The sequence below is a fragment of the Aedes aegypti genome, chromosome 3 (assembly GCF_002204515.2).
Source record: "Aedes aegypti strain LVP_AGWG chromosome 3, AaegL5.0 Primary Assembly, whole genome shotgun sequence".
In the NCBI taxonomy this organism is placed as follows: domain Eukaryota; kingdom Metazoa; phylum Arthropoda; class Insecta; order Diptera; family Culicidae; genus Aedes; species Aedes aegypti.
Window position 1 is genome coordinate 261687864 of NC_035109.1, and position 20247 is coordinate 261708110.

Sequence of the window (20247 nt, forward strand, 5' to 3'; positions counted from 1 at the left end):
ATGCCGTTGTCGCCGTTGCTACCTATATGATACTTGAGCGATCAGTATCAACTCGTCAATCAATAATTTATTTAGTTATCAATTATAGTTTCAGATGATTAGTTTTCAACGGAGATAAATGGCTCTGTAAAACTAATCAGCAACAAATTTGTTGACGTTTCGATTTGGTAAGACATTGTCGATCGAATGGAAATACGCACACAGAAAAGACTGCGAAAATGCTACCGCCGCCCGACCCGAACGACGGTAACCTATGTTAAACTTTGTTTGCCATTTATCTCCGTTGAAAACTAATCATCTGGAAGTATAATTGATAACTAAAAAAACTATTTAATCAATTGTGGCCCTGAAAAGGGCAGTTGTTTGAAATTGTGCTTCAATGCAATTTAAGCGCGTTCGCCACGGGTACGACGAGTATCGAAAGGCTTCGGAGCCCACTTAAGCAAGCAATCTTAGTGGATCATGCGTGGACCTTCAAGCGGAATATTTGTTTGTTGAGCAAAAAATACCACTCATGCTTCTTCTTCCATCGACCGGTTCCGTGAACAGCAGACGTGAACTCGTCTACAAGCAAAAATACACCGTGAACTAGATCATGTTTATGCGTAAACATGATGGTAGTTCATGGTGTATTTTTGACAGTTTACGTTTTCCAGAACTCTTTTTTGAGCGTGTATGCTTCCGTGGGGTTATTGTACTAGGCAAACATAACTGCATGAAAGTACTCCTAGTAAGCGCATGTGACGAGCCTCACGAGATGTCTCATGAGACTCGCTCACTAAGATATATTTTGCACGTATCCGCATCTCGTGACTCACATAATCTGTGAGCTGCGATACGAAATATCGCATGGCACACTAGCTCATTTAGGTATACATGAGAAACACGACACTCTGCTTGGAGGCCATCTTTAACTTTTTTTTTTAAAAAAGAGCCTTTTAACCACTGCTTTCATTATTTAGGAATATTGTGGTATGACCCATGTTTTATTTGGTGTTCATCAAATATCCTTTCACAATTAAAATGTGATAGACATTGGTTGATGTGTCACACTGTCCCAACTGGGCACAACTCGTTTTATAAAGTCTATTACCCTATTAGGACTACCTTGTCAAATTTCCAAGGGCTCTAATAACCCTTTTCCAAATGCTAACATTCTTTGATTAAGCAATGTTCCGCAGTTGCAGAGTAAATGCTCAGCAGTTTCGTTTTCAGCTTGACAAAAACGACACTCAGAGGATTGTATTTCTCCTATCTTTTTAAGATGGCAAACGGGCAACCGGGCCATGAAAATTGATTTTCTGGTTTCAGCGTTTCCAATTATAATGTCTCATGGTCTATGAACCAATTTAAGAAACTTTTTGAAAAACGCGTTATTTGGTGAGCGAAGAATCTCACTATCTATATTGGGCAAACATAACACATCTTTATCTTTTTAAGATATATAAAGAAGACAGATATGTTATTTTTGTATCTGTAACAAAAAGCATTGAAAAACAATGCATTGTGGTAATAAAAACTCCAATAAGTTTTGAACATTTTTTTTGTATGAATACTTGTTTATTACTAAGCGTTAAAAGATGGTTCAGGGACATAAGAGCGATAGGAAAAACCTTGAAAGACAAAGTGTCGAATTTCGACGGTCTAAAGATAAAACTTCGAATGCTTAAACATCTAAACCCAAATCAGATCAAAACGTCGAGTTATTTATTCTTTCGAAAAAGACACATTCTTCCAAGATAGTTTCATTCCTCGTTTCGACTGACTCCCGAGACCCAATTTTTGACAATAGCTGTTGATAACTGCAGTATTTCATGGATCGCATCACCAACCATTGGTGACTCCCAGATCTTTACTTTATCCCACTAACCCAATATCCTTTCCATGGCAACTGTGGAGATGCAGAGGTATACTCGGTCTCTAATAACAACGGTTGTCTAACTAATATTTCTTCCCTTCTTCGATGACCGTAAGGACGTGGCCGGCGCCGTTATTGACTTTTAATATTTGAGCTCTCGATTTGTGCACATTGAAGTATGATAAGCTAATCCTAAGCCCCATTTATTAATTCCCTGTGCAATTTCGATTGTTCTGGTCAATCACGGAGTAGCAACTACGAATTGTACGGTCATCTATGCTCATGCTCATATTGGAAAAGATCAATGTAACCTCATTATGCGGGATAAATAAACACCGGACAGTTATAATGTTTCCGATTCCTATTTATTGTTAACTTGTTTCGAACAAACTGAAAAACGATTTCTTCGTCACGCCCTCCCTTTGCCGCATTTGTTCCGCCAATGTGGAGTATCGCTCGTTGAAAGCATGTCTCTTCTGTTTGTCCTCGAAAATCAAAGTCGTCCTCCGCCCATCTAGGTATGCAGTCCACCGTTTCCCACTCCGGTGACTGTTCCTGGCTGTGGTTTTCGTGTACGGGTAGTACAAAGTTACGCTACTGTACGTTTCGGGCATGTCTTGCTGTTGGGGAAAGCAAAAATGTTAGGATTGTTTTAAAACGCTTGGATCACAATTGCCGTACCTTTATCTTCATACACAATAATCCAGTTTTCATCAGAAACAGTCGATAGTTTGCGTATGATCCGTCTAGTTTTATTATTTCAGAATATTGTACAAGCTCGATTTCCTGCAGGAAGTTGACGTCCATGATATGCTGCCGAATGTAATAGTTTTCATTGACACGCTGCCGTAGTAATAAAAGTTGATTTCGCACGTAGGAGATTTTGTAGTCGAGTAATGTATTTCTAAGCGTGATTTCCTCTACAGTGCTGTGTGTGTCATTATATACAGCTTCAAAAAATGTACAACACCTATTAACATACTCAACAGGAAGATGTAGAAATGCATCTACCGACAAGAATATCATGTTTTCTGGTTTTGGTAATCCAGTACAATAGTTTTCATATGTCATCAACACATTCTCTGCTGCTTTGAAATGTTGTACATAACGGAGAAAAACGTCAAATTCAGACCGTTTTATACTGTCATGGAATGTATCACAGAAGTGGGTAAGGCTCAACTCGGAATTTCGATATAGATTCTCTTCAACTAGTCGGTAGTTGATGTCTTGTTGTGTTTTGAGCATTTCTCCCAAAACCTCAGTTAAATCGATTAATCGACTTCGAACATCATTCGATTGAGAGTAAATGTAAAACTTTATGTTATCCTCCAATGCTTTTTCGTAATATTGAATAAAGTTCACAATCTGATTGAACGAGGTTTCGTTTCCACTGTTCATCATTTGAGCACTGCAATCTATGCTGGTACTGTCTTCAAATTGATTATCTTCTAATGTGCTCCAACAGCTTGAACCACTAGCATTGCTTGAAAAACTACTCCGAATACTGGGAAATCTCTTCGTTACTGAATGGCCTATCATGGTCAGCTCTTTGCTCTCCATGACGAAGCTCTCCTTTCTTTCACGCTTGAGTATGATTGAGCGCAAAAGCTCTACAATGACAGCAAGGTTCGTTTCTGGAATTTGAATGTTAATTTTGACCTCAATGGAGTGGTGTGCATCTTTTTTCGATATTATTCTTAGAATCTGCAGATTGCTAAAATCATAAGACACTTCTTGGTGACTGAAGTGACCCCGGTAGCTGAGCTGTTTTGTTTTCAACTCTTCCGTGTAGAAAATGCATCGCTCGAACATAAACAGTTTTCCCTTGTACTGGCGGTCGAGTCGAAGATCGTTGAAGAATACTGGAAAGGATTTCTTGAATTTTCCTTGATGTAACAAATTAATCTGAAAGAAAAACAAAATAAAATTATAATCAACAGAAATATGATAAAATGCAAAGAACCTACAGGTTTAACCTTTTTCATATTTTCTGAATCTCTTGGATATAGAAATATATATTGAGTTTTGTTGTTCTGCTCACGAAGAATGGTTGCTGGTTTAGGTACGCCGAATCCTAGCTCTACTTCGTCATCATCTGGTTCTTTGCATTCCATGATCTCCACCACAGCCATAGATTCGTTCATAATAGTGATGAAACTCTCCATCATTTGTTTTGCTCCGAGAACAGCGTTCAACTGAGTGCTAGATTCATCGCCGGAGACGGATTCACTGGAGCGTAATGCCTTTGCGATGTTTTCGAGTAGAATTTTGTACCGTGGAAGTCGCTGAATTGGCTGAAGAATAAAGCTCTTGACACCGAGCTTATCTCCACTACAATTTTGCTGGGATTCGAAAAATTTAGCTAGCTGTTCACATAACCGCTGCGATTTGGTATTGTACAATGCATACAAAACATATCCATAGAATGAATCGTTTTCCAAGTATTGGCAAAACACTTTTGCTAGTTTTTGTACGTCTTTTCCGCAAGCCATGAGCTTTGGCAGAAAAATCGTTTTGTGGAACTTGTGAATGAACTCGATGTTTCCGAACAGATGATACTTCATATTCTTCAACTCTATAGGAGTAGGATCGGTTTCGAACACGTTATGAATGTACGCCGCAATTCCTCTTTCCAGTGCGTTGATGTAGTTGCTTTCGGTTTCAATCAGTTCATTGATGAGGTACGAAAGTTTTCTGTTTAAAATTAAGAATCTTTTGATGAAGTCGAATAGTACATTAAACTATCCTGTACTTACGAATCTTTTTCTTCTGGTTCAACTAAAATTTCTTCATCAGAGAACGACGATCCATCTGATTCGCTAAACTCGTCGTCATCGTCGACATCTTGCTCCAGCTGTTGGTTTCCTTGGTCGGTCGGCTGATAATACCCGTGCACTATATAATGTACAACATCTCCTGGCCATTTTAGCGATATTATTGTGTTACTTGCTTCGGCTGAAGTTTCGTCGCAATCCTCCTCAAAGTCTCTGAAAAGATATTAATAGATCGATGTTATGGTTGTAAGTAAAGCTATAAAGCATCATCTTACGAATCGTATGAGTTTAGGAATTCGGCATTTTCCTTTGAGAGTTGCAGGTATATGAACTCATTCCAACAATCACAGATATCGCTTGCATCGGGAATTAGGTCTTCTTCGTAGTCATCTTCACGTTTTTCTCCGTCGTCCGCAGATTCCCTATATGAAGAAAATGTTTATTCGTTTTATCAACTGTTTGCGAACATTACCATCTGTAGCAAACAAGCTATAAATAGGGTAATCCAATATTATAAAATATAATAAACAGAAATTATGTGATTCCTTGTTATAAAGTGTGGCATCGAATTGTTCCACAGATGAGTTGCCTTCATATTTACGGCTAAATAAGTTTGCCGCCTTCAACAAGGATTATTGTACATATTTATTTAGTTGGTGTTACATCAATTAATTTCATAAAACCTCGTTAACGATATTACGCCAATTTACTCTGTCCATGGTTGTGTCCCTCCAACTTCGATTTTGGTCCACGCTCTCCACCACCTCGCTCGCTGTGCTCCCCGCATTTTTGTGCCAACCGGATTCGACGCGAACACCATCTTCGCAGGATTGTTGTCCGGTAATCTTGCAACATGCCCTGCCCAGTGCACCCTTCCGACTTTCGCAACCCTCTGGATACTGGGTTCGCCGTAGAGCCTAGTGAGCTCGTGCTTCATTCTCCGCCGCCACAAACCGTTCTCCTGCACACTGACAAAGTTGTTCCTAAGCACCCTTCGTTCGAACACTCCGAGTGCTTGCATGTCCACTTCCAGTATAGTCCATGCTTCATGTACATAGAGGACCACCGGTCTTATTAGCGTTTTGTATTGTTATTGGTGATAGACGACTGAAGATAAACTGGGATCGCACTTTGTAAACGGCATTCAAGATATTGATCGTACGATAGTTTTCACATTCCAGTTTGTCGCCCTTCTTGTAGATGGGGCATATGACCCCTTGCTTCCACTCCTCCGGCAGCTGTTCCGTTTCCCAGATTCTGACAATCAGCCGGTGCAGACAGGCGGCCAACCTCTCTGGGCCCATTTTGATGAGTTCAGCTCCAATACCATCCTTACCAGCGGCCTTGTTGGTCTTGAATTGTTGATGGCATCCTTAACTTCCCTCAATGTGGTAACAGGTTGGATTCCTTCATCCGCCGTGCTGACGTAATCCGCTGTCGTGACCCTCTGCGCCTGTGCTCTCCGTGCAATTCAGGTGTTCATCGTAGTGCTGCTTCCACCTTTCAATCACCTCACGTCCGTCCATCAAGATTCTTACGTCCTTATCCCTACACATTTCGGCTCGCGGCACGAAGCCTTTTCGTGATGTATTAAGCTTCTCGTAGAACTTGCGCATTTCTTGTGAATGATGCAGCTGTTCCATTTCTTCACATTCCGCTTTTTCCAGGCAGTGCTTTTTGTCCCGGAAAAGGCTGGTTTGCTATTGCTTTCATTTCCTTTTATATCGCTCCACGTTTTGTCGCGTTCCTTGCTGCAGCATTGCAGCCCGCACTGTATCCTCCTCCTCCTGCCTGCATTCATCGTCTAACCAATCGTTGCTCCAGCAGACCTCAAGAGGGGCTTCGTCAAGCTCGCCCTCTTCCGGCAACGCTACCTCGAGATGTTGCGCGTATGTGGCGGCGACGTTCGGTTGGGCCAGTCGCGCTAGGTTATACCGAGGCGGGTGTCGATGCCGTACATTGTTGATGACGGATAGTTTTGAGCACAGTTTCACCATCACTAGATAGTGATCAGAGTCAATGTTAGCGCCACGATAGGTTCTGACGTCGGTTATATCGGAGAAGTTCCGTCCATCGATCAAAACGTGGTTGATTTGTGATTTCGTCTGCTGCGTTGATCTCCAGGTGTACCGATACGGGTGGCTGTGCTGAAAGTAGGTGCTATGAAAGGGCACGTTTTTGGAGGCGGCAAAATCTATCAGTCGTAGGCCGTTCTCGTTCGTCAGCCGGTGGGCGCTGAACTTTCCAATCGTCGGTCTGAACTCTTCCTTCTGGCCAATCTGAGCGTTCAAATCTTGACGTCGTGGCTTAGACAGCGATCGTACTCGCGTTCGAGCTGCGCGTAAAATGCGTCCTTGTCATCATCAGTGCTACCGGAGTGTGGGCTATGCACGTTTATTTATTTATTTATTTATTTAATTGCTACGTCTTGGATCAAACCTTAATTTAAATTTAAATACTTAATTCTATGTTTAGAAGTACATTTGGACACATTAAATCAGAATAACATCCTACATCATTGAATGCCCGCAAGCAACTAGACATTGGGCAGTTCTGTCCATATGTCGTTCTATGCGGTCGCATAACCAGCAACTGCCTCTCGCGGAGCTGCCTTGTCGGTGCGTAAAACCTCAGTTCGTTGGTCAGTTCCGAGCAGTCGATGTTATTGGACAACAAGTCATACACAAATAATTGCTAAATCTTAGTTCGTCTGGACGTCAATGTTTCCAAATCTATCAGCCTACAACGACTTACATAGTCGAGAAGATTCGTCGGATCGTTCCACGGTAACTGCCTTAAACAATAATGGATGAAACAGCGCTGCACCTTCTCAATTCTGAGCATATGCGTATGGAGACCAGACGCACACTGCATATTCCATGACGCTCCTGGCCAGCGAGCAATACACAGCCTTCAGCGTGTACACATCGCGAAACGATTGCGAGTTTCGTCGGATAAATCCCAACACAGCAAATCCTTTCACCGTCACGGTGCTTATGTGTTCAGTGAACTTCAACTTACTATCTATTATTACGCCATGATCACGAATGGAAAACACGCGCTCGATGATTGTTACCGATTGCGTAGTCGTGAGTCACGTACGTTTGGCGCCTCGTGAAGATAATAGTTTTGCACTTGTCTATGTTCAGTTCCATACCATTCTCTGTACACCATGAAATCAGCTCATTTACGTCAGATTGTAATGCACAGCAGTCGAGAGTCGAAGATATTTCTCTATAGATCAGGCCTGTCCAACCTTTTTGGCCCATTTTTGACTTAAATGGTTGCCGCGATCGCAATAATAGTCCGATCGGAGATATTTGTACCTCAAATGAAAGCTTGCTGTTATATCTGTTCGATCCTTGTATAAAAATTCAAAGTTTCATTAAACTCTTCGTTACAGATGCATTTAGGTCAAAAAATTGGTCAGGCCCGCGGGCCGGATTGATTTTTGCCTTTGTCCGCATCGCTAGCAAAGAGTTTAATATAACTTTGAATTATTATACATGGATCGATCAGATATAATACCTAGCTTTCATTTGAGGTACAAATATTTACGATCGGACTATTATTGCGAACGCGGCAACCATTTAAGTAAAAAAAGATCCAAAAAGTTTGGGCAGGCCTGCTATAGATCTTAAGATCATCCGCATACATCAGCTTTCCAGATTTTAGACGGACGGCGAGATCGTTTATGAATAAGATGAATATTAGCGGGCCGAGAACACTTCCCTGCGGAACACCGGATAATATATCATATGAATGAGAACGTGCACGGCCGACTTTCACATGAGCTTTTCGATCGGTCAGGTAGAATCTAAACCATTTGGTTATCCAGTCAGGAAGCCCAATATGCTTTAGCTTGCTGATTACAAGTTCGTGAGGAACTTTATCGAAGGCTTTCGCAAAGTCGAAATAAATTGCATCCACTTGACGCCGCCTCTCAATGCTATTCGACAGAACATTTGTGAAACTCATCAGATTCGAAACTGTAGATCTTTTCTTTACGAAACCATGCTGAACATCGGAGATTATTGGACGAACTGCGCTGTAGAGACACCTGTGTATAATCTCTTCGAATACCTTTGCGATACAGCACAGTATTGAGATGCCTCGATAATTTTCGACAGAGTGAACACTACCGGACTTGTGAATCGGAGTGATTGAAGCCACTTTCCAAATCTCAGGAAAAACTTGTTCACGTAGAGAGCGATTGAAAATTACACTAATCGGTGTCTTCAATGAGTCTGCACACTCTTTGAGGAATGTCGGAGAAAAGCAGTCTGTGCCTGCACCTTTAGAGACGTCAAGCTTTTTCAACGCAGATGAGACTTCGTGTTGAGAGATCGTTATCATTGCTAGACTTACGTTAAAAGATTGAATATTCTGCCTCGCCGATGATGAGAACGTAGGGGAGTGGTTGTTATGCACGCTGCTGAAGAAGTCTGCAAATAAATTAGTGGAAGCTTCTGCAGTATCGGCTGTCGTTCCGTTGTAAGACAATTGTTGGTTGATGTTTTTCAGCTTCATGATGTACGTCCAAAAAGATTTCGGGTCCCGTTTTAAGTTGGATTCCATACGGTTTGTATAGCTCCGAAAAGCGTTTTCTTGGCATACATTGTATCGCGTTTCGAAGGACTTGAGATTCTTTCTGTTGTCGTGAGATTTATTTCGGAAGTAACGCTTTCGTGCTTTGCGAACGATGTTCCGGAGGTGTCGTAACTCTGGTGTCCACCATGGAAGCTTCGAATGCAAGGCAGAGCACCTCCGTCTCCGTGGTACGTGATGGCGAATGATGTCGAAAACCTTGTCGTAAAACAATACAGTGATTCGGTCGAGAGGTGCATCGCCAAACGTTTCATTCCAGTCAACTGCCACTAGCATGTCATTCAGTGCTGCGAAATCACAACGCTTAAAATTGAAGTCGTCTACATCAGCCTCTTCAACAGGGGCGCGAGTTCTAGTTTCAATTTCGATTCGGAGAACAAACGGCTTGTGATGAGAGTCAAATTTCAACAGAGAAGATGGAGGATCGATGAGCTCCACGAATGCTAGGTCAAGAATACGTCCATTCATATTACGAAGTGAGTTGATTTGATGTATGTAGTCCAGAACCGATCATGGATTGGGTGAACATTATTTCCGATTCTGAAGAAGCATTTCGCGGCAAGTAACTGTTGCAATCATCATCGAAATGCCATGTCAGATGCGGTAGATTGTAATCGCCATGATGCTGAAGTTGAAGATCCGGCCTTTGAGCCTCAACTTGCTCATTCTTTCGTTGATCGTCCACCACCCGATCACACGCCTTTGCATATCACCCGTCACTTTTTCCAGATCATGTGTGTTGCCGCAGCTCTGGTAGATGGTATGGTTACCTCTAAACGTTCGCACCATCGAACCTGTCCAGCACACCTCCTGCAGCGCTACGATGTCGAAACCGCGGATCTTCAGTACATCGGAGAGTATGCGTGTGCTTCCGATGAAGTTGAGAGATTTGCAGTTCCCTGTACCGAGATTCCAATCGCTAGTCCATTTTCGTCGCTGTGGTCTTTGCCGATTTTTCTGGTCTGTATTCTCTCATTGACGTTCCTGTGCTGGTGTATTTTTACGGTTGGCTTGCAGGGCCCGACACCAACCCCCTAGATTTCCGGAGGACAATGCCCCCTAAATGTGCGAAGGGCCATAGTGCGCAGTTTAGCTTAGAGTCCTTCTCTGGCACTCGGACGATGATCAGCCGCCCCTGAAATGGGGATCAGACGCTGTTGTGAGTCGCTCCTAACAAGGATCTGTAGTGAATTAACTCATCCACCATCCTGAACGTATCCCCGTCAATCGTTACATTTTCCTAGGCGAGCTCTGTTGCGTTCATTTCCACACACCAGTATGTACTTGGGTTCCAAAATGGTGAGTCGACAACCAGGAGCTTCCAACATAACTCTGGTCCTCACGCTTCCACGGGTCAAACGATGACAAAGACCGCCAGCTAAGGGTTGCGTACTTAGCTGGTAGTGCAGCCTGGGCACTGTTGTCCATCTGAAATCAGCTATAGTGAAGTGGTGCCTGGTGGAGGCTTGGAACATTTGCCTTTCCCAAGCGAAACTCATCCATGAAGCCGTATGAAATACCACCTGTAGCACTTCCTCCGGGAGGTGGCCGAGCGCATGGTCTACCTAGGATGTGGCGGGGGTTTAGCAGTGGGCACATATCTGCAAGTAGCCCTGAACACGCGACCTGATACCGCTTCCAAAGCGCTTTAGACCTCTGGAGTGCCAACCGGCACAACAGGATGGATGCCAGTAAAATCCTGATTATGGTACACAGCGCAGAATAACGGACAGGACACGGATTACGGATTGGATACGTCGTCTTACAGTCGTGGGCTGGCTGTGTACTCTACTGTTCCCTGACTACCGGAAGGGTGACACCAACTTGATACGGCGAATAGGACTATGATGAAACTTCCACTGTTTTTATAAAACCTTGGCAGGCCTTCGTGTACGATTGAAACTCGTCACCAACCTTGGTGAGTAGTAGGCTCAGATGTAACATTCTTGACATGCGAGCGAAGACGCGATAGTATTTGCACGGAGCGGAAAGATGCAGAGATCGCCAGACGGTACCAGCAAGACACAGGCTTCCTGAGTCAAGTGTTCACACCAAAGTCGGGCAGTAGCACTGTTCAAGACGACCGGCAGCATAAGAAGTCAGAGTTGTCGGAAGTAAAAAGGAAGGTCAACGAACTCTATGAGTTCGTCAAGATCAAAAACAATGTCCACCTCAGGATCAAGCTGCTGGTCACGAGCATCAAGTCCTCCGTTACAGCCGCAGAACGCGGACAGAAGGAATAGCGGAGTAGAGCGGAAAAAGTCGAAAAGACATTGATTTCGGTGAATGCAACAGCCGTTTCACAGGAGACGCCTAGGAGCAATCCGACCACCTGCTCGGAAAAAAGAACGAGGTATACACCAGGAGAACAGGAAGATCCCAAAAAGCAGAGAAGCGAAAATGAGTACGTCAGCGAGCAGAACGGCAGTGAATGGCACACCATGAAAGGCCAAAAGGAGAAGCATACAGCATGTAAGGAGAGGAATAGGAAAAGAAAGAAACCGAAGAAGAAAGAAAAGCGACGGTCATCTCGTGAGAGGTTCAAGGGCGATGCTCTTGTCATTGAGGCAAGTGACAAGACAAGCTACGATTCTCAGGAGAGTGAGTTAGGATCCAGAGTAGAAGGAGCTGGGTGAAAACGTGGGGAGAACCAGGTGCACCCAAAAAGGTGACATGCTCTTTGAGCTCAAAAAAGATCCGTCGATCAAGAGTTTGGCCGGCCGGGAGCTCGTCGTGAAGTCGCTGGGCAATAAACTGCAAAAGCCCAGACAGGTCCGAACACTGCAGAAAATATAGTGAAAAAGGTCTCGTTGGTAGGGACTGTTTAAAGGCACCTAGCAGCATGCTATGTAAAGCGGAGGAACATAACTACCATATGACAGGTGGCTTCAAATGTCCCAAATATCAGAAGGCAACGGAAACAAAGTGCGACAATACAGAACCATATCGGGTTCCTCCCGGCAATTGGGTAACAGACAGAGCAGAGACGACGGCGATCCAAGTGATGGGCCGATTCCCTATCCAAGAAGTAGTCGAATGCTAATACGAAGGTTTCGTGATCGTTAAAATTAACGGAACCTTCGTGTGCAGCTGTTACGAAACAACCCAAATAGTAGATCATCAGGCGGGAACTAAACCGAGTAGAGCGGGCGTAGCGTAGTATCGGTAATAAGTCGTCGGGGCGCCTGCAAACTGGAAGTCATCCTCCAACCGGAATTGCAGAACCGACCCTGGCACTTGGCCGGCCAACGTCGAGTCGGAGTAGGCTGAGTCCACCGCCGGTGTCTAGCTGAGTAATTCGCGATATAGCACCGGCAAATGGTCGTCGGGGTGCCTGTGAACCGGAAGTTTCTCTCCACCGGAATCGCAGGACCGACCTCGGCATTTGTCTGGTCAACTAGTTGAGTAGACCGCGTAGTAGCACCGGCAAAACTTCTGTGAATCGGAAGCTTCCCACCACCGGAATCGCAGGGCCGACCTCCGCATCTGCCCGGGTAGCATCAGTTCGGGAGATCTTCCGCCGCCGGGTAAATCTTCGCCGGAGTAGGACAGATCCACTGCCGGGGACTACTCTGAGTAGTACGTAGCGTATCACCGGCTTGAGTCGTCGGAGCGCCAGTGAACCTGAAGCCATCCTCCAACCGGAATCGCTGGACCGATTTCGGCACTCCACCGCCCATTATCGAAGCATGAAGAAGCGCGTAGCCGGAGTAGGCTAGCTCCACCGCCGGGGACTTGGAGTATCGGTGCAAAACTCATCAAGGTTGGCCGTTTGTCAACATCAGCTGATAGTCAGAATCTGGGAAACAGAACAGCTACCAGAGGAGTGGAAGCAAAGCGTTATATGCCCTATCTACAAAAAGGGCGACAAACTGGAATGTGAAAATTATCGTGCAAACACTATCCTAACTCCGCCCACAAAGTGCTATCCCAGATTCTCTTCCGTCGTATATCACCTGTAGCAGATAAGTTCGAGGGAAGTTATCAATCAGGTTTCATCGACGGCCGCTCGACAACGGACCAGATCTTTTCCGTGTGGCAATTCCATGAGTACCAAGTCCCAACGCACCATCTGTTCATCGATTTTAATACGGCATGCGACAGTATTGACCGTGTAGAGCTATCGAAGATCATGGACGAGAACAGCTTTCCAGGGAAGCGCGAAGATCTCGGGCGAAAACTCCAGGGCTATGGACTTTCGGGCTTGCTGTTCAATATTACGCTTGAAGGTGTCATGCAGATAGCCGGACTTAACAGTCGAGGCACGATTTTCACGAGATCCGGACAATTTGTTTGCTTCGCCGATATGGATATTATTGGGAGAAAATTCTAAAAGGTGTCAGATTTGTTCACGCGAAGCAACAAGAGTCGGACTGATGGTGAATGCGTCGAAAACCAAGTACATGCTGGTATGCAGAACTGAGCGCGACAGGGCCCACCTAGGCAGCACTGTCACGCTAAACGGGGATACCTTCGAGGTGGTGGTGAGTTCGTCTACTTCGGATCCTTGCTGACGGCTGAAAACAATGTTAGTCGGGAAATACGAAGGCGCATCATCATTGCATCATCTGTGCATCATCGTGCCTTCTATGGTCCCTAGAAGAAACTGCGGTCAAGAAATATTCAGCCCCGCACCAAATGCACGGCGTACAGAACGCTTATAAGACCGGTAGTTCTCTACGGGCATTAGACGTGAACTATGCTAGAGGAGGACTTGCAAGCTCTTGGGGTTTTCGAACGCCGAGTGCTGAGGACGATCTTGCGCAGCGTGCAAGAGAACGGTGTGTGGCGGCGAACAATAAACCACAAGCTCGTTCAACTCTACGGCGAACCCAGTATCCTTTAGTTTGCTATAGCTGCACTGTGTTTTATTTTCTCGATTTCATGCGCTTTTTGAATAGTGCCCAAACCGTTGATTTTAGCGATATAGTTTGTTCGGAGTTGTTTCTTGGTATATTAAAACGCAACTTTTGACGAAAAAAGTTTTGTGATTAATCCACCTAGCAGTGAGATAAAAAAACTATTTTTTCAAAACATTTAGATAGACATATGGTGTCTTCGGCAAAGGTGTAGAATTGGCAATTTGAAACAACTTTGTCGAAGACATGATTTTTCTATCTCTTATACTTTTTGAGATATATGCCGTTGTATGTGAATGGCCCCTAAAATTCATACTTTCTATCATAACATTTTTCCAAGATTTTTAACATTTTTTGTGTTTTCTACAAAGTTGTTTGTCATGAAAAAACCCGTGAATGCTGGAGCTGGAGCAGTGAGCTGGAAGGATACGCGGGTCAGGGCATGTTGCAAGAATGCTGGACAACATCCCTGTAAAAATGATGTTTGCTTCTGATCCGGTCGGAACAAGAAGGCGTGGTGCGCAGCAAGCTAGATGGATTGATCAGGTGCACCAGGACCAGGCTTGACAGAAACTTCTTTGCGATGCAAAAATGAAGCGATTTTGATGTTTTTCTGTGGAGTAAAAATTCAACTCAAAATTGTCAACACAGATCTTCAAACGATTCGAATGAGAGTGCAAAAAATGCGAGGATATTTCCTGGTACTCTTTCTCTCTTGTTGCTCACACTTCAAAAGAATTCTTGAACGACCCACCCGAACAAAGCAGGCCTCGCGGAGTTGTGATGGCACTCTTTTTTGATGGACACCTTCTAGCGCAATATTGAACAGTAGCCACGAGAGCTCATCACCCTGTCATAGTCCCAGGAGTGTTCACCTGAAATCTTTACGCAGTTTGGACACCATACGTTGTGCATAGAAACCTGCTATTCACGACATTTCGGGAGGATTTGGTACACGGGCTGGCCTCTTATCGAGCGGTCGTCAATGAAGCTCGCTTGATAATTTCCCACGAACTCATTACAGTTTTCACTCATTGGTCATTGGTCAATCCCCCTTTAGGTTTGAGTTCAAGTTACGTTAATGGTTTTCACATTACAATTAGGCACCTTATTGCATATAGAGCAAATTATGCCTTGCTTCCACTTCTCCGGTAGCTGCTCCATCTCTCACATCCTGACTATCATCCTATGCAGGCCAACCTCTCCAGGCGTATCTTGATGAGTTTGACTCCGATACAATCCTTGTCAGCGGCCTTGATGTTCTTGAGCTGGCATGGCATTCTTAACTATCTCCAGTGTTGATGCAGGGTGATTTCTATTGTCCGCTGTGCTCACTCTCGCTATCCTAACCCTCTGTGCCTGTGTTCTCTGCACCATTCAAGCGCTCATCGTAATGCAGCTTCCACTTTTCGATCACCTCGCGTCCGTCCGTCAAGATGTCCCTAACATTATCATTACACACTTCGAATAGCGATATGTAGCCTTTGCGAGATGCAATGAGCTTCTGGTAAAACTTCCGCATTGCTTGAGGACGGTACAGCAACTAATAAATATTTCTTGAGATTCTTTCCAAGTATTACGGCAGGTATCAATGGATACATTGATTATTCTCCAGCAGTTTCCTCAAGAGGGGCCCAATCCGGTAACGCTGCCTCAAGATGCTACGCGTACGAATTGGCGACATCTAGAGGAAGGCATTTGTACCGTACATCGATCATTATGGAGTCAGTGACACCATCACCAAGTAGTTTTCGGAGTCATTGTCTGTGCTACGTCAGGTGCTGACGTCGATTATATCGAATAAATGCTGTCCATCGATCAAAACGTAGTCGATTTACAATTATGTATGCTGTGCGTCATCCGGTGAGCACTGAACTTCCCAATAGCCGCACGTTACTTATCTCATGTCACACCCATTTCCAGATGAACTTTCTACTGTGAGGTATCAACTCATAATCCTAGGCAATACCGCTTCCAACATAAACAAAGTTTCCAACGCACAACAAACAGAAAATGAAAAATCGAAACCTTTTCTGTACACTTTCTGGGGGATTTTGCATGAATCAAAATATAAACTCTTGATCGTTACCATTCTTCGTTATCTTCCGTTATCTTATCGTTGGGTAGATACCACAATGCCGTCGACGAAGGCTTCTCCGCTTCTGCTGCTGCTGTGTTGGTAGAAATTGCCCCACTGGAATCAGCATCCTTCTTGGCGTGTGCGAATTTCTTCCGCTTCGATGAAAATCTTTCACTGATTCGCTCAAAGCGATGACTAGCACGGTTTTCGAACTGGTGCACTAGCTTCCTCACACTGAATTGCTTTTCACTTGCTGAAAGTAGGAAGTAGAAAATTGATCGAACGGAAAGCCACTCACGCTCAAGCACTTTTATTCACAGTTGCATCATTTGCGATAACAATCAATTTCCACTTCCGCACTGACCTGAACGTCTGAAAAATGTTGACTTTTCTTCCTCTTCCTCCACGTTTCCATTGTGTTCCCTAGTCTTCAACAGTTCACTTGGACTTCTGAAGCCTGCACTCATGGCACGAGTTATTCTTCAGAGATTATCTCGAAACAATTCGAAAACTACAACCGCCAACCGAGATCCGTCTTTTGCGCACCACAACCATCGTTATTATAAGCAAAAAATTCGACAAACGTATTTCCAATAACCTGTAATGCGCGAAATGGAACGTTTCTTGTACTGATAATGGGTGCTATCAGTGCCGTCCAAAGCCACGGACAAAACCTACATCAGATATCAGGTGCTTATTTTAAACGACACTGTTGTGTCCATTAGGCAAGGGCATGTACATGTGTGTGGGATGCCCAACGACAACTAAACAAGATGCTGTGTGAATCTTATCAACAAGTGAATCATTTAAAAACAACGAGCAATATGAATGGGAAAAGCGAACGCACTTGGCTGCAAACAGAAGCAGAACGCAAACAGTAGGATATGGCTTCGTTCAGATTTCGCTTGTTAGTCGTTTGGACGCCGGTTGCAGGAGCTTCAACGGCATGCTGTGTAATATGCAGAGCTTTCAGTTAGAAATTCCTCAAGGTGTATCTAGTGCACGGTAGATGTCACTTTTATCTAATTAATTGTGCGCATGTCTGAGTCGTAGTCGTTTTGGTTTTCAATATTATTTGTTTGCGATATCAATCAACATTCAATATTTAATTCGTTAAACATTTATATTTGTGTTTACCACAAATAATAAATAGCACGCATTCATCGCACAACTTGCACGCTATAGTCGCACAACTTAATGAAATGGTTCGTTTAAAACCATATCCGTTAAGTTTTTATTGACCCTAAGTCATATTGGACAAGGTTTTAACTACAGTGACAACAGTTTTTGGAGACTTGACCATATCAAAAAAGGGGTTGTTAAGGTGAAGATGCATCGAAGCTAAACCTCGAAGTTTCAAGAGCTAAATCTAAAGAACCCGACAACCGTTTTTGCTACCTACGCTTGGGTTGCTATTCGTTCGAATGACTAGTATGGCACTTGATGTAAGAGCTGTTTTCATTTGAATCGAGAACATTCGAGGTTTTGTGTACGAATTATAAAAATTTAAAACGTTTTTAGCGTTTTTGAAATGCTTACAAACAATCTGTTCTTCGATAACTAGGGTAAATCGCCAAATGTTGAACGGTTAAGATAGACGTTTTTATGTTATTTGATTTTAATGGAAATTCTGATAGAAAGGTTGCTAAAAAACAACACCGTAGGCGATTGTTCAACATTATTCCTGTTACATTTTTGGTACTGTAATGTCCATTTTGAAATAAAAAAAAAAAAAATATATATATATATATATATATATATATATATATATATATATATATATATATATATATATATATATATATATATATATATATATATATATATATATATATATATATATATATATATATATATATATTTAAAAATATAGTTCTACACCCAATTGTTGAACACATACATAACCCATCTTATCCTAATGTTGAACAATTGTCGCTAAATGTTGACCGCTTTACTCCCGCGTTCATTCAACTTGAAAGTTCGCGCTCCTCGTCGGTTGTGAGGACAGGGAAAGGTCCGCGAACCACTTTCCCTGACCACTCTGGGCTGAGACGGAAGTGGATCGTCCCCTTCGGCACTCCATAGACTTTAGCGGCTTCTGCTAATGTACATTACCTTCGACATTACAGCATCAATCGCGAGATTGAGGTTATACTCCGGATAAATCGGCAGCCGATGCGCAATTTTAATCATGATGTAAACAAACAAACGGTGATGGCATTGATGCCATAGTGAAGCTAGTGAAATTCGAAGAAAGATTCAGGATATAGCCAGGGTTGCAATTAATTATACTTTACTGAATCGCGTTTTTCATCATTGCAACAGACACCATTATAGGATTTTTTAATAATAATTAATCAACAGATATTTGAAGCAATAAACAATACTATATTGTGTAATGCAATATTCCATTTCAATATAGGTGTTTGCTACGAAAATCAAAAATCTGGCAATACTGTCGATGAAACCAAGACTGTCATGTTATGCTAGTGTTCAACAAATGGAAAATGTACGTGAAACGAAAGTGCAATTGAAAAAGTTTTTATGTAATTAATAAGTACGAGTAAATTGTACGGATGTTTAGAAAATAACTAAAGCAGACTTTTACTGATATCGTGAAAAGGTGCCCCAGCTTAAGTTTTTTCTAAGAGAATTGAAATTTTTATTTCACCTACCGATAAAAATTTTTAATAAATATTTCGTTTAAGAAATTAAAGTTTTAATTAAATTTATTGTGTCCAATAGTACAGCTAACTTACAAAATAATCTGTATAATTTATTGAAACTGTTTGAAAATGGTTCAATTTCCTGTTTTAACATGGTTTCTACAGATCGTTCAACATTTGGGTAGCGTTCAACAATTAGCGAATTACCCTATTTGATGTAGTTTTGAATATATGGTCACTTATCTTTGACAGCCTAGTTATCATAGAACTTGAATAGTGTCTCAAATCTCTTAGCGAAAACCATTTTTACCAACTGAGACCATTTTGGTAATCTAAGTCAGAAATTTCCATATAACGTTCAACGCCTAGAGGTATGCAATACCCTATAAATGTTACTTAATTAATTCAATTTTGTTCAATTTATACTCCATTATCAAAGTTACCCTAAAACAGAAAGCCGAATTTTGATTATATGAAAAAATATATATCCATTAAAAAGAAATCTTTTAGCAATCTATCAAACGGAATCGATAGCTTGGATGCCAGTACTTATTTTAAAAATTTAAATTATAATTCTTTGAAACAGCATGCATATATATTCAAGTTTTCTTAGAAAAAACTATCAAAGTTACCCCGTTAAACGGTTTGTTTGTTTATAATTTTCCTGGTAACGGAGTGATTTTCAATCTAGTATTCATTAAACATTTGTTATTTGTCTCGATCTCGATGGTCCCTTCGATATCGAGATGTGGAGAGCCGGCTGTATTACAGTTCATTATAGATATAGTGTGTACGATAGAGATTTTCTTCCCAACTTTCTGCAGTTAAACACTTCAATCCGTTGTTGATAGATATTTATTAACATACATTATCAAAACGTTACAAATTCGACCTCAGTTAATTGAGAAACAAACGTTGCTCTTTAAATTCAAATTTTTAAACCACGAAGTTATTTGATTCAGCCTCGAAAACCGGAAATGCATTTATTCGAGACGACGAACTGCTACTTTGTTCGGGTTGACGATTTTTTGAGTAATATGCTTCCGGACAATATGCTCGTTTGCAAAATGAGCGATTTCCTTGACTTTTGAGGGTCCGAAACGCTGAGCAACACGTTCAACCAGCCTTTCTGAAAAAAATGAAATAAAAATGGACTCATTAAACATATATTTACAATATTGAAATATTTTTGGCTACGGATACTTACCACAGATAAATTTGAACACTTGTGGTTCAATTGGTTCTCTCGGTGAATACAAAAGAGAATCATGGTATCTGCGTACATTTTTGATTCGGGGTGGAGTTTGCCAGGTTACGCTCATACTTCAAAGGAGCTCCGTACTGCAGAAATGGATCGCAATATTTGAGACAAAACGCGCAACCGCTACATGTAAATAAATAA

At 42.4% G+C, this 20247-nt stretch overlaps 1 protein-coding gene across 1 annotated transcript; it reads right to left on the reverse strand.

The window, feature by feature from the left end:
- Positions 1-2201: 2201 nt before the first annotated feature.
- Positions 2202-16853, reverse strand: LOC5571114. The gene is made up of 7 exons (XM_021850950.1): positions 16544-16853; positions 16189-16432; positions 4908-5054; positions 4615-4845; positions 3826-4552; positions 2540-3763; positions 2202-2478 (listed from the first exon to the last, which is right to left on the reverse strand). The coding sequence occupies exons 1-7, from the start codon at positions 16644-16646 to the stop codon at positions 2230-2232; spliced, it is 2925 nt and encodes a 974-aa protein (XP_021706642.1). The 5' UTR covers positions 16647-16853; the 3' UTR covers positions 2202-2229.
- Between the last annotated feature and the right edge of the window lie 3394 nt (positions 16854-20247).